Source organism: Aethalodelphis obliquidens, unplaced genomic scaffold, assembly GCF_003676395.1.
Source record: "Aethalodelphis obliquidens isolate GAN/ISIS:26980383/991018 unplaced genomic scaffold, ASM367639v1 scaffold25, whole genome shotgun sequence".
Taxonomy (NCBI): Eukaryota; Metazoa; Chordata; class Mammalia; order Artiodactyla; family Delphinidae; genus Aethalodelphis; species Aethalodelphis obliquidens.
The window spans coordinates 32,725,223-32,737,860 of NW_020837969.1; the positions used below are offsets into that span (position 1 = coordinate 32,725,223).

General features: G+C 54.9%; 1 protein-coding gene across 2 annotated transcripts in view; it reads left to right on the plus strand.

Moving 5' to 3' along the window:
- The first annotated feature begins 247 nt into the window (after positions 1-247).
- The window catches only part of IKBKB (inhibitor of nuclear factor kappa B kinase subunit beta), a 47,466-nt gene continuing 35,075 nt past the window's right edge, over positions 248-12,638 (plus strand). Inside the window, exons 1-3 of one of the 2 annotated variants that reach the window (XM_027122921.1) lie at positions 248-377; positions 965-1,087; positions 11,966-12,060. In XM_027122921.1, coding sequence (XP_026978722.1) covers positions 983-1,087; positions 11,966-12,060 — 200 coding nt within the window. In that variant the 5' untranslated portion in view covers positions 248-377; positions 965-982. Of the gene's footprint in view, positions 378-613; positions 841-964; positions 1,088-11,965; positions 12,061-12,638 lie in introns of those variants that run through there. The other variant, XM_027122923.1, reaches the window with a different exon arrangement.

Below are 12,638 nucleotides of genomic sequence, written 5' to 3' on the forward strand. Positions count from 1 at the left end.
GAACAGGAGGCCCACGGCAATTCCTGTAAACCGTCCCTAAACCAGTCCTAGCAGGGGCCGGGAAATTCCCCCAGTTCAAAGTCTAGGAAGCGTGTCAGGCTGACCCCGGCGGTGCCAGGTGAGGAAATCCCCATGTTCCCTGTCCCAGAAGTCGCCCAGGTCTAAGTCGCTAAGTCTAGAGAGGGCTCTGGCGTTTCTTAGGGCTGGTCACCGGGCGGAGCAGGGCGGGGCCTGGGCCGCGCGGTCCCTTTAAGGCCGCAGCCCACGTGCTCCGTGACGTCATAGTAGGAAGTGTTTTAGGAAGTGGCGCTCTGCTGGCGGGTTTGAGATTCCCGCACTTTAATGTCGTCTGGGTGGCGCCCGCGCCCGGCCGCCAGGTGAGTCCCTCGGGCGGGCGCCCCCGGTGTCACCTGCCCGGCGGGTTCGCACCCCTCCTCTCTGAGTCTCGCGGAGACGCCCGTGACGGGTTCTGAGTCAGGGGTTCCTGGGCGGGGGGAGCTGGGAGGCCCCGGAGCCCGGCCCCGGCGGGGTGGTGCCGGGTGGCGGCCGCGAGGCGGGGGCCCGGGACGGGGCGATGATTCGTCCGCGCCGCGGTGACGCAGGGACCGCGGGGAGTTGGGAGGGGAGGCTCCCCGGCCAGCGGTCAGGACGCCCGGGCGGGGTCCCGGCTGGGGGACCCCTTGCAGGTCCTGGGCAGTGGGGCGCCCTATCCTTTGAGGGACTCTCCTCCCTGCTGCTTCCGTACAGCTTGGGGAGGGGGCGGTCGGTGGAGGGGCTGCGAAAGGCCGGAGTTGGCTACCAAAACCAAAACCAAACCAAACAACCTGGTTTATGTACGAGGTGAAAACCACTTCCGATTTTTCTCCTTTCACATGGAAGGGCTGTAGTATCTCTTGTCCATCTCCTTGTGTTCCATTCTTCCTTAACTTTCGCTTTTTGTCCCCCACCGCCAAATTGCTTACAGAGTTAGCAGGACATCAGTATGAGCTGGTCACCTTCCCTGCCAACCCAGACATGCGGGGCCTGGGAAATGAAAGAACGGCTTGGGACAGGGGGATTTGGGAACGTCATCCGATGGCACAATCAGGTAGGCCCGGTGCCGCTGGGACGAGCTGGGGGCGGCGGGGTTGGGGGCAGGCTCCCCCCTCACTGCCTCTGCCCTACCCTGGGCTCCCTGGGTGAACGGGGCTCACCTTGGCCATGGGCTTCTTGGGAGAGAGTGAGAGAGGGGGCCTCAGGGCCCCTAAGCTGACTCTAGGTTAGTGGTCTCCAAGCTTTAATGACTGTGTCACCTAAATAAATAGTAAAAAAAAAAAAAAAGTTTAAGCTTTCAGCTTCAGTTATATATATTGAAAATTACATATCTATGCTAACCTTAGACTAACACCTACTAATACATTGTGTAGTAATATATTACATGTTATGAAACATGCAAAAATAGAAGAATCTAAAGTGTGAAAATAATAAAATATTTTCAAATGTTTGAAAAGAATTTAAAAAATATTTAAAGTACTTACCAATTATGACGTCTTCCCAGTATTGTTTGCAATACTTCACAGCATGAATTATACAGAGACACACGAAAGTGAGAATTATCGGTAAGGATGGTGGGTGAACATCCGTATTTCAAATAATTTTTATAGTTTTGAATTCTTTGGACCGATTTGTTTATAGCTCTGCTAGATCCTGATTTTTTTTTTTTTTTTTTTTTTTTTTTTTTTTTTTTTTTGCGGTACGCGGGCCTCTCACTGTTGTGGCCTCTCCCGTTGCAGAGCACAGGCTCCGGACGCGCAGGCCCAGTGGCCATGGCTCACGGGCCCAGCCGCTCCGCGGCATGTGTGATCTTCCCGGACCGGGGCACGAACCTGTGTCCCCTGCATCGGCAGGCGGACTCTCAACCACTGCGCCACCAGGGAAGCCCTGATTGTTTTGTTTTAAACATCTTTATTGGACTATGATTGCTTCACAATTGTGTGTTAGTTTCTGCTGTATAACAAAGTGATCCTCATTGTTTTTATTCCTTATGTGTCTGATGTGAGTTTCTCACCCCACAAGCGTTAGGTCTTCCATATTACTGTTTGTTTGTACTGGTGTTACATGCACTGAAATTCTCCACAGCAGTGTCTTGAAGCCATTCGTCCATTTTATGAGAGTTATTTTGTTAAAATTGGATAATACCATCCATAATTCTACCAAGGTGGGGTACACGGAACCTGCAGCACGTCCTCCATCCCCTGCCTGTGGAATGCCCATTTTCCTTGGGATCCCTCGAGTGTCAGAAGCGGCACGTGTCCTGACAGATGATCTGAGGACGGTGCTGTACGGTTAATATCAGGAAAGCTTCATTTCGTGTTTATTTTTTGGATTCCAGTCTTGGGAAACCCCTACATATACCCAATTTGGAGACCACTGCTTGAGGGAGCCCCCTCTCACCAAATAGATAATACTAGTTTCTTGACCCAAAATTCAGACACGCCAAAGCCCCTGAGGGAAGAAGGCTCCTGCTTTTTAATCAAGGGCCGCGAGCATCTTTTTGGACTCAAGAGGTGGAAAATTTTGTACCGCTTCCCAGGAGCCTAGCTGCAGCCAGCAGGGAGGGTCATCCAGGCCCCCGGCCAGCCATGGCAGAGGGCCATCTGAGACAGCCACCCTCCTGTATCAACTGGAAGGCCCTGCCCTGAACCCTGTCAGCTCTGAGTGGATGAAGCGGCCCCTGGAGGAATGTGAGAGCCAGAGCTGGAGGGCAGAGGACAGTCCTGCAGCTGGTAATTCTCACACTCACCCAGGAGACGCCAATTCCAGCCAACCCTGTGGCTGGGACGGGGTTGGGGGAGGGGTGCAGGGGGTGCAGCCAGGGGCCTGGCATCAGGACAGGAGAGTCAGATCCTTCCACAGCCCCACGCAGACCTGGGCCGGGCTGCTTCCAGACAGGCCAGGGATTCTGGAGTCTTGACTATAGCAAGTGTCCCGCTGCAGCTGAACTGGAGACGTCTTGGTTTCCTGCAGGAGGAGTTCTATCAGGATGTGCCGAGTGTCTGCCACGTCTCACCCCAAGTGGCCTCCATATGCTCTCTGAGCTTGGAATACGCTTGTCAGTTGGAGTTTGTTTCTGGCTTTATAGCTGCGAGCCCAAGAGTGTGTGTGTGTGTGTGTGTATGTGTATGGACTTGTTCTCTAGAATTACTGCTTTCCAGTTTCTTCTCCTGTTCAGAAACCTTAATTTTTTTTTTTTTTTTTTTTTTGCGGTACGCGGGCCTCTCACTGTTGTGGCCTCTCCCATTGCGGAGCACAGGCTCTGGACGCGCAGGCTCCGCGGCGTGGCTCACGGGCCCAGCCGCCCCACGGCATGTGGGATCTTCCCGGACCGGGGCACGAACCCACGTCCCCTGCATCGGCAGGCGGACTCTCAACCACTGCGCCACCAGGGAAGCCCAGAAACCTTAATTTTTAGAAAGCCAAAGGCCGAGCTCTCGTTCTCCCGTTTGCGGCCCCTCCACTCCCTGCCTCTCCCCCGTCGGCTCCCAGCTGAGCCCTGTGTGGGACGAGCCCCTCTCTCCTGGACGTCTCTGTGTGCATTCTGCCCCTGCCGCCAGGACCCCGTGTAGACCACCTCCCACAGAGCCGGCAGGCAGGACCCCTCGTCCCATGGGAGCTGGTTCTCACTGAACCCTTCACCCTTGCTCGTTCGGGCAGCCTCACGCACTGCGTGGTTTTCTGCCTAGGGGTGTTGCCATCAGCCTGGGCTCTGCCTGGCTTTGGGCTTCTTTCACTCCCCCCACCCCCGACCAGAGACTCTCTTCGTGTTACACATGTGTTAGGTGCACAGGGTCATTCACTCTTGGTTTCTAGAGAAGGGAAAGAGCCATTCATCAAGTGTTATAAATGTAAGCTCCCAGCTGTGATCATTGCGACCCAGGAGAGGGGCCCGGTGCAGTGAGACCTTGTACCGGAGGCCAGGGTCTGTCAGGGGGTCTGGAAGGCTGCCCCAAGGAAGCAGCGCTGGACAGGAGCCCTGAGGGTTGGTGGAAGCTAGCCGGGCAGAGAAGGCGGGAGGAGGATTCCAGGCCCAGGGTGCGGCCTGTTCAGAGCCCCTGCCCGGGGGTTGGGAGGGGTAGGTCATGGCAGGTGGATGTGAGCGGAAGGGCTGAGAGGGGAAGGGCTGAGAGAGGAGCCCCTCTTGGGCTGCAGGAACACATGGCGGGGCCCAGGCAGTGCTGGGCTGGGAGGTCAGCTCTCCGAAAAAACTCCCCTACTCCTGCAGCGTGAAGGCTCTCACTGTGGCTTGTTTCTTGCCGCTGGCAGTTTAACCTCCTTTCTAACGGAATTCCTGAGTATTAGCAGTCAGCTCTCGGGATCCGGTACTGGGCCCCCACTGGCACTGCCCTGTCTGTTGGGGAGACCAGTTAAGTAAGAGGTTTCCGGAGCAGTCCGGGTGCGAGATTGGACTGGGCTGATGGTGGTGGACGTGGGGGGAAGTGGGCAGATTTAAGAGCTTTTCAGGGTGACATTGGCAGGACACAGGGGTGGAGTGGACAGTGAGGGGCTGGGGGAGAGGTGTCCAGCGTTCCCAGGTGTGTCGTGAGCACTGGCCCGGGGCCTGGCTCCGTCCAGGAAGCACTCCAGGTCCTCCTGGCGTCCCCCCTTGGGGAAATCCCTGGGCTGCTCTGGGTGCTTAGGGGAGGGTCTTTAATCGGTGTTCAGAATCAACACGAGCGTGTTCTCGGGGTGGGGGACACCCCTGCTTTCAGAACCTCTGGAGGAGAGCAGCTGGGGTAGGGTGGTGGTTACTTAACTCCCGTCGGGCACAGTAATTGCTTATATTCGACATGACAACCATGTACGTTTTCCTACTACGCCATGTACCTTGTCTACGAGAGAGTATTTGTCCTTCATCACAGGAGAAGCATAAAGGAGCCTAGGCATTGGTGTCCTCAGTCAGATGAGTCAGACTAATGATCAGACCCATCATTTTTTTTTCAGTATTTTTAAAATTAATTTATTTATTTTAATTTTTGGCTGCGTTGGGTCTTCGTTGCTGCGTGCGGGCTTCCTCTAGTTGTGGTGAGCAGGGGCTACTCTTCGTTGCCGTGCGCAGGCTTCTCATTGTGGTGGCTTCTCTTGTTGCGGAGCACAGGCTCTAGGTGCGCGGGCTTCGGTAATTGTGGCTCGCGGGCTCTAGAGCGCAGGCTCAGTAGTTGTGGCGCACGGGCTTAGTTGCTCCGCGGCATGTGGGGTCTTCCCGGGCCAGGGCTTGAACCCGTGTCCCCTGCACTGGCAGGTGGATTCTTCACCACTGCGCCGTGAGGGAAGTCCAGACCCATCATTTATTGAGAACGTCCTGTATGCCAGCATGGGCGAGGTGTTTTCACATGCGTTATCTCCAGTCTGCTCAACCACCCTAAATGGAAGTACTGTTGTCTTTACTCCCATTTTATAACTGAGGAAACTGAAGCATAGAGAAGTCAACCCCTTACTCAGAGAGGCTAAGCTAGTAAGTAAAGGAGCAGGAATCTTCTGAACCTACATCTGTTTGAATCCCAGCCTCATGCCTCCTCCACTGGCTTGTGGCTTCTCCAAGGTGGGGATCCAAGGTCAGGGACACCCCGGAACAGGCTCAGTTGAAGCACTAAAGGAAAAACACCCCTTTGGATGACAAAATATATAAGTCTTCCTTGCTAAACAGAGAAGCCTAAAGTGAATATTTCCCACGGAGGAAGGACAGTGCAACAAATGACCCTACCTGTCTCCGTGAGTTTTTTGGTTCTCTTACCAAGCATGGGCCTTGACAATCCTTGCTGTGTGGATACTCCCTTAAATCTTCAGCCCAAGGGTCAGTACTTTCTGGATGGGCTGATATTTTCAATAAGGTGTTTGGCAAACACAAAGGAAGAAGAAGAAGAGGCGGGGACCTCTGTGACCTCAGCTGCAGCCCCCTTCGTGAGCGAGGGGGAGAAAACTCAGGACTCGCAGTCGCACAGCTTGGGCTCAAGTCCTGGCTCTGGTGTCGGCAGCTTCAGGGCTCTGGGCCACAGCCTCCCACACGGATTTGAAAGAAGCTGAGATATCGATCCCCTCTGCTCTCAGCTTGTCTGGGCCAGATGTGGTGCTGCTACGCCCTGGAAGCCTCTGGACACGCCCCAGGGTACCTCACAGATACCACATACTTACTCCGTGCGCTGTGATGGGAAAGGCTGGGAGTTGCTGCCCTGGTCCCTGAGGACACACCGGTTATCCCTCTAGAAGTGGCGCTGGCTCTACTTGTCCCCTCACTGGACGACACTAAGCTCACTTTAGCCTGTCTGTGTGACTTCAGGTCTTAAAGACTTCGAGCACGGGCCTGAGGCTGTCAGGGGTCCGTCAGGGAAACAAGGAGGTGGCCCTGACACACCGTGCTCTGGTCGAGGGGATAAAGTGGATCCTCAGGAACACACCAAGTGAGTGTAATGTGAGCACCAGGTCGTGAGGAAGTAGTCACGGCTCCTGTTTATCGGGAACGTCATTGCCAGTTGCGCTGGGTGCTTCACCCACGCTGTCGCGTCGATGCCGGAGGTGGCCGGAGGCTTCTCAAAGCAGGGTTTCACGGGAGGTGGACTGCAGGTGGTGGGACGGGGAGAGCGTCGCCTACACGGGGCTAGGAAGGGAACGGTGCTGCGGGAACGTGCGCCAGGCCCTCAAGGACCAGATGCTCTGTCTCACTTAACTGACAGCACCGGCAGGGGTAGGGTCGCCTCCACCTTGTGGATAAAGGCCTAGAGGCCTAATGGGCTCAAGGTCGCACATGCACCAGGCGGAGTACAGGGATCATGATCTGACCTGCTTCACCCCTGAGCCCACGTGGGTGGGTTTGGAGGCCGACGTGCCCGTTAGGTGTTTACTCCGAAGGGAGTTGGGTGGAGTCAGCCGTCTCGGCGTAGACTGGTCACTGGGGTTGAATCAGGGGTGAAGCTGCGGCCAGACCTCGGCCTTCTGACTCTCAGGCCTGGGTTCTGTCCCTAGGATCTCTCTGGGCCCAGCTTCGCACCTCCTTCCTGAAACACTCATCTTGGAGGGAGGACCTGAGAAGGAACAAGGAAGGTATTTCTAATCCCGCTCTTGGATCACAGAGGCCTGTTGGGTGGTTGCCGTGGTAACAGGAGTCAGCGTTCTGACCTGAGGGTGTGGAGGGACCTCTCGGCTTCCCGTGCATGTCGCCTTGTCCTTAGAAGAGCACCATCTGATGGTCTCAGAAGTCTGAGGATGCATGCCCCCCCGCCGCCCTCACTTCAGAGTATACCCACGTTTATACGCGAGGTTCGTGTTTTCCTGTGCAAAAGGCAGAGTCACAGACACTCAGAGGACCTTCATCATCAACTGCCTTTGATGTAGGTACCGCTGTGGGCCCCTTTCTCCATTTTCTCAAAATACACATCACTTCTAAATTTTGCCCCAACTTACTAGGCGTCGGATACTGCGATGGTTTGGGCCGAGTCTGGGTTTCCAGAGAACTGAGCTGAGAGTGGGAGGTTCCGAACCAAGTGGAGACAGTCATCCGTGCCCTCGAGTGTCATTGCTGCTGGGGAACCAAGCCCCCCCCACCCGACTTTCAAAAACATCTTCGTAGTCTGTTTACGATGAATTGAATTTCGCTTTCCAGAGCCAGTATGTTTTTAGCAATGGAAGGTCCTTCTCTTTGGGTTTCTGTTTCAAATGAAACATTACTCATGGAAAAACGGGAATGTTTCAGAGTACTTCCTAGAGGGCCACCGGGTAAGAAAAGTTGTGTCTGTGTCTGCATGGGACACTCAGGCCTAGGAAGTCAGGATTTCCCCTGCCGCCGTAGGACGAAGCTGAGCTGTCCAGAGTCAGTGTTGGTGTCTGTGCCCACTTAGTCTGTGATGTGTTCCGTGTTCATATCGTTAAGTTCGCTCTTTAGGTTTCGTTTGGCAGTTGAGACCAATGTTGGATCAGTCTTCAGTATCAGAATCCATTTGTGGATTCTGGGATGGGCCAGGTGATGGCTGTGTGTTATCTCCGGTGTTTGTGTTGGGCAAAAGACTACAGTTATCTACAGTCACCCAGCATATACAGGTAGAGTCTATAAAATATTTTCTAAGTCACTTAATAAGTCTACCCTTTGGGTTTGATTTACCTGTTATCTTTATGAAGGAAGCATACTGTTTATGCTTGGGAGAATAACAATGCCTCCCAAAATGTCTGCGTCCTAACCCCTTGAGCCTGTGACTACGTTAGGTTATGTGGCAGAGGGAATCAAGGTTGCTAATCAGCTGACTTAAATGGGAAGATTATCCTGGGTGATCTTGGTGGACCCACTGTAACCACAAGGGTCATTAAAAGTGGAAGAGGGAGGCCGGAGAGTCAGTGTCAGAGTGATGCAACCACAAAGACTCAGCTGGTCACTGATGGCTTTGAGCTGCAGGAAGGGGCCATGAGCCAAGGGATGAATGCATCCTCTAGAAGCTGGGGCGGGCAGGGATGTGCGTTCTCCGGAAAGGGACACGGCCTGCCCACATCTTGATTTTAGTCCAGCGAGGCGCTTGCCAGACTTCTGACCTCCAGAGCTATCAGGAAATAAATTTGTTTTAAGCCAGTAAGCTGGTGGCAGTTTGTTGTAGCAGCAATGGAAAAGGAATACACTGTTCTGTGTATTGAAGTTAAAGTAGGTGCAGATTTTTAAACTCTCTGAGACATCCTGAGGTAACACACCATGCGTGGCAGTATCTTCTTCGAAACTGTTGCATAAGGCACTGTCCATCACAACGTCACACGCTTGAGTGGATGTTCCCAGTGGCGTCACCTCCTTTTACAGCCTGGCCGTCAGTCTTCTCTCACTGGTAGATCTCGGCATCCCAGCCCGGGTTCCTGTGCGATGCCGCCCACCTGGAAACAAGCATCTAGACGCATGTCAGAGCGGCTGTTGCTGAAGTTACCAGAGAACTGGGCGAAAACGTTCTAGTCTGAACGCTTAGTGGGAAGTGAAACTCGAAAGCAGATTCAAATCAGTTCGAGAGCAGAGGAATCGGGAAGTTCACGCTGTAGAGGATGGAACGTCTTGTGAGATGTAACTCAAGCCTGTTTGTACTCCTGCCCAGACAGAACTGGGGCTCAAGCCTGTTTGTACATCGATTAAAGAAATAGTGGTCTCTTGACACACACCGTAACTCTTGACAAGTATTAGCTGAACGTCCACCCAAGTTCACTCGTCCAGCTGTAGTGATGGGTTCAAGAGCAACAGGACTGACAGTTTTTGAAAGAGGTCAGCTCTTCTTCAATAGGGCTTCTGAACCCAGGCCAGAGATCAGGATTCTAAGAGCAAAGTGAGTGAACGATGTGGCACAGCCTGGCCATCAGTGCCTGCCTGGCACCAGGGAGTGTTGGCACAGAAGCAGGCATGGACCACTGCAGGGTGAGCCTGGGGAACACTGTGCTGGGTGAGAGGCCATCACAAAAGGCCACATCTTGTATGATCCCACTTAGATGAAATGTCCAGACAGCTAAATCTGTAGAGACAGAGTGCAGACGGGTGGTTGCCTGGCGCTGGAGGGGGTTGGGGAGAAACGGGAAGTGATGGCTGATGGGTGTGGGGTTTCTTTGGGGGATGAGCGTGTTCTAAAACCGACTGTGGCTTTAGCCACGTTACTCTGAATGTGCCCCAACCATTAACGTGTATGCTTTATTTATTTTTGGCTGTGCTTGGTCTTCGTTGCTGTGCGCGGGCTTTCTCTAGTTGCGGCGAGCGGGGGCTACTCTTTGTTGCGGTGCACGGGTTTCTCACTGTGGTGGCTTCTCTTGTTGCGGAGCACGGGCTCTAGGCGCATGGCCTTCAGTAGTTGTGGCACGCGGGTTCAGTAGTTGTGGCTCGCGGGCTCTAGAGCGCAGGCTCAGTAGTTGTCGCGCACGGGCTTGGTTGTTCAGTGGCATGTGGGATCTTCCCGGACCAGGGCTGGAACCCGTGTCCCCTGCATTGGCAGGCGGATTCTTAACCACTGTGCCACCAGGGAAGTAAGTCTCCACATGTGTGCTTTAAACAGATGAATTGAATGATATGTGAATTATAGCTCAGTAGAGCTGTTGAAAAGAAAATAAGCATGTGAGGTGACTGCACGACAGAGGCTTACCCACAGCCACGTGGGGGTTTGATAAAAGCCACTTACTTCTGAGAGTGCCCTGGAGGCGTGGCAAGTACCTGATTCAGGCCTTGGAGCCATCACGGTCAAAAAATGCCTCCGCCTTCTTCCCGAAGCTTTTGTTCTTGAATGTCGGTTTTAGGGACGGGTCTGTTGACCAGCGAGTCAGGGGTCTTAGTGGACACCGTCTGTCTCCGTCCGGGACTCCCATTTTCCTTTTCCTCCCGGGTGGGTCCTTGTTCACGGGGATAGTGGCTAGTTTGGTGGACGTGTGACCGCGATGCACTTCCACTGCCCTCGGGAAGCACGTGTTCCTGGGGACCTTGCCACGTCCTCAACATGCCTCTGTTAAGTCCCGTCTGTACCGAATGAACTCCTGCACTTACAGAGCTTATGATTCCTTACGGTATGCCTTTTCATAAACAGAGACAATGGTCCGACAGGGCCTGTAGGACTCCCATCCTTCAGTTGGGCACCAGTCGGATTTTGGTACCGTTCTGAAGCCTTTTCTTGCTGGATTTACACTCCGCCCGTCCCACCAGCTGGGGCTTGTCCCAGGGCTCATGGCACGTGGGCTGTTGGGGGAAGGGGTCTCGCCGCAGGTGTGTAGGGTTCGCGGGGTAGGGGTGGAGGTCGGCTTGCTTGCTGATGGCAGGGCCAGCACCCAGGCTGCTGCCACAGAGCCATGGCCAGGGCAGCTGCTGACCCTTGGCTGTCCTGGGGGCCCCATGAACCAGGAGGTGGCGGCCGAGCGCTGTCCTTGATTCTGTCTAGACACCTAGGGGAAGGGAAGAGTTTATTCTCGGGGCCCAGGCAGTCACTCATTCACGAGAATTGTAGTGATTGCCTTCGTTCACGGAGCCTCCGTCGAGGGCACTGTGCCAGGTACTGCATTAGGGGTTAAACGCACGAGGAGGGACGGGCCCATAGTTTAACGGAGAAAAGAGAAAATAACCCTGTGACCCTATGGAAAGTAAGTCTTTGGTAGGTGAGTACAATGAAGGAGTGGGGGGGTCAGTGCCTGGCATCTGCATGAGCCAGAGCAGAGACCCTAGAGCACAGGACCGGGCCGATGGTCTGACCTAGACTTGGCGTCAGACGCCTGGGGTGGAGTCGACGGTGGGTGATGGAAAGGCAGGTTAGAGCCCAGCCTGGAAGGGTTTTACGTGCCTGGAGTGCCTGTGTGACATGGGTCTGCCCCCAAGAGTGTTATTGAACACCCCTAAGGGCTGGACACTGCTAGGGGCTCAGCTCCATGACAGCCCTGAAAGGTGGGTGTCAGTGTTCCCATTTTACAGCTGAAGACACTGAGCCAGACCTCGTGGTCTGCCGAGGGTCACAGCTGGTACATGGCTGCATCGGGATTTGAATCAGCCTGTGTTCCATCTTCTATACCAGGCTTGCATTCTCTCTGGAGAGAGAAACCCCCCAGAGGGAGAAGCATGAAGACTGAAGCCAGGGCATTAACCGTTAGGTTGAAGTGCAGGGAAGTGCCCTTCGCATGGGTCGGAGGTCACGTCCAGCAGCGTTGGGGTCTGAGGAGTGAGGACCCTCTGGGGCAGGAGTGGCCGGCAGAGGTCTCGTGGAGGAGGTGGGGACGGAGCAAGGCCTCCGTGTGGACTTGGGATGGCTAGAGATGAGGGGAGGGGGCAGGCTGGGAGCTGGGGCTGGTGGGGACCCACGTGACGGGCTGGAGGTGACGGGGGGACGTCTGTTCAAGTGGGCACCCATGCAGACCTCGGGAGCCTGGCGGGGATGGCGGTCCGTGCTCCAGGTCCTAGGGAGACAGCTTCGGATTTGACCCTCGGCTTTCTCTGATCCTCCCTATGTGTCCTCTGCAGGAAACGGGCGAACAGATCGCTATCAAGCAGTGCCGGCAGGAGCTTAGTCCCCGGAACCGCGAGCGCTGGTGCCTGGAGATCCAGATCATGAGGAGGTGAGGGCCTGGTGCACGAGTGCGCCCGGGTGCGGGACCACAGGGCTGGGGGCCGCAGGGCCGGGGGCCTGGGACGTCGGAATGACTCTGGAGGGAGCTAGCAGGCCGAGCTTTGGGATGTGGAGCAGGAGCCCCAGTTCTGTCTGGGCAGGAGTCATAAATCCCAGTCTCTCCATAAGGACCCCAGCCCCACTGTCCAGAGGGGTGACTTCTGGAGGAGTGGCAGTTACAGCCATCACTTGGCCTTGCCAAGGGCTCTTGGGGGTTTTCTTTGTTATATTCAATTATTTAAAATAGCCATCGCAGTGAAGTTTCCTTTGTTGGCAAAAGTCCTTTTTTCTCCAGTGTTTCCAATTCCGAGCTGGTTTGTGAGTCTCCCGTGCCCTGAGCCTGTTGCTGCCGTCCATTCCTCCAGGGTGCCCTCCCAGCCAGGAAGGCACGTGGGGAAGCTCACAGACCGACAGGTCCCAAACAGGGGCTCCTTGCTGGAGCTCAGGGAAAGGGGAGGTGTCCCCTTGTTTGCAGGTGCTTGTGCGCGCGCACACACACACACCACACACACACACACACACACACAC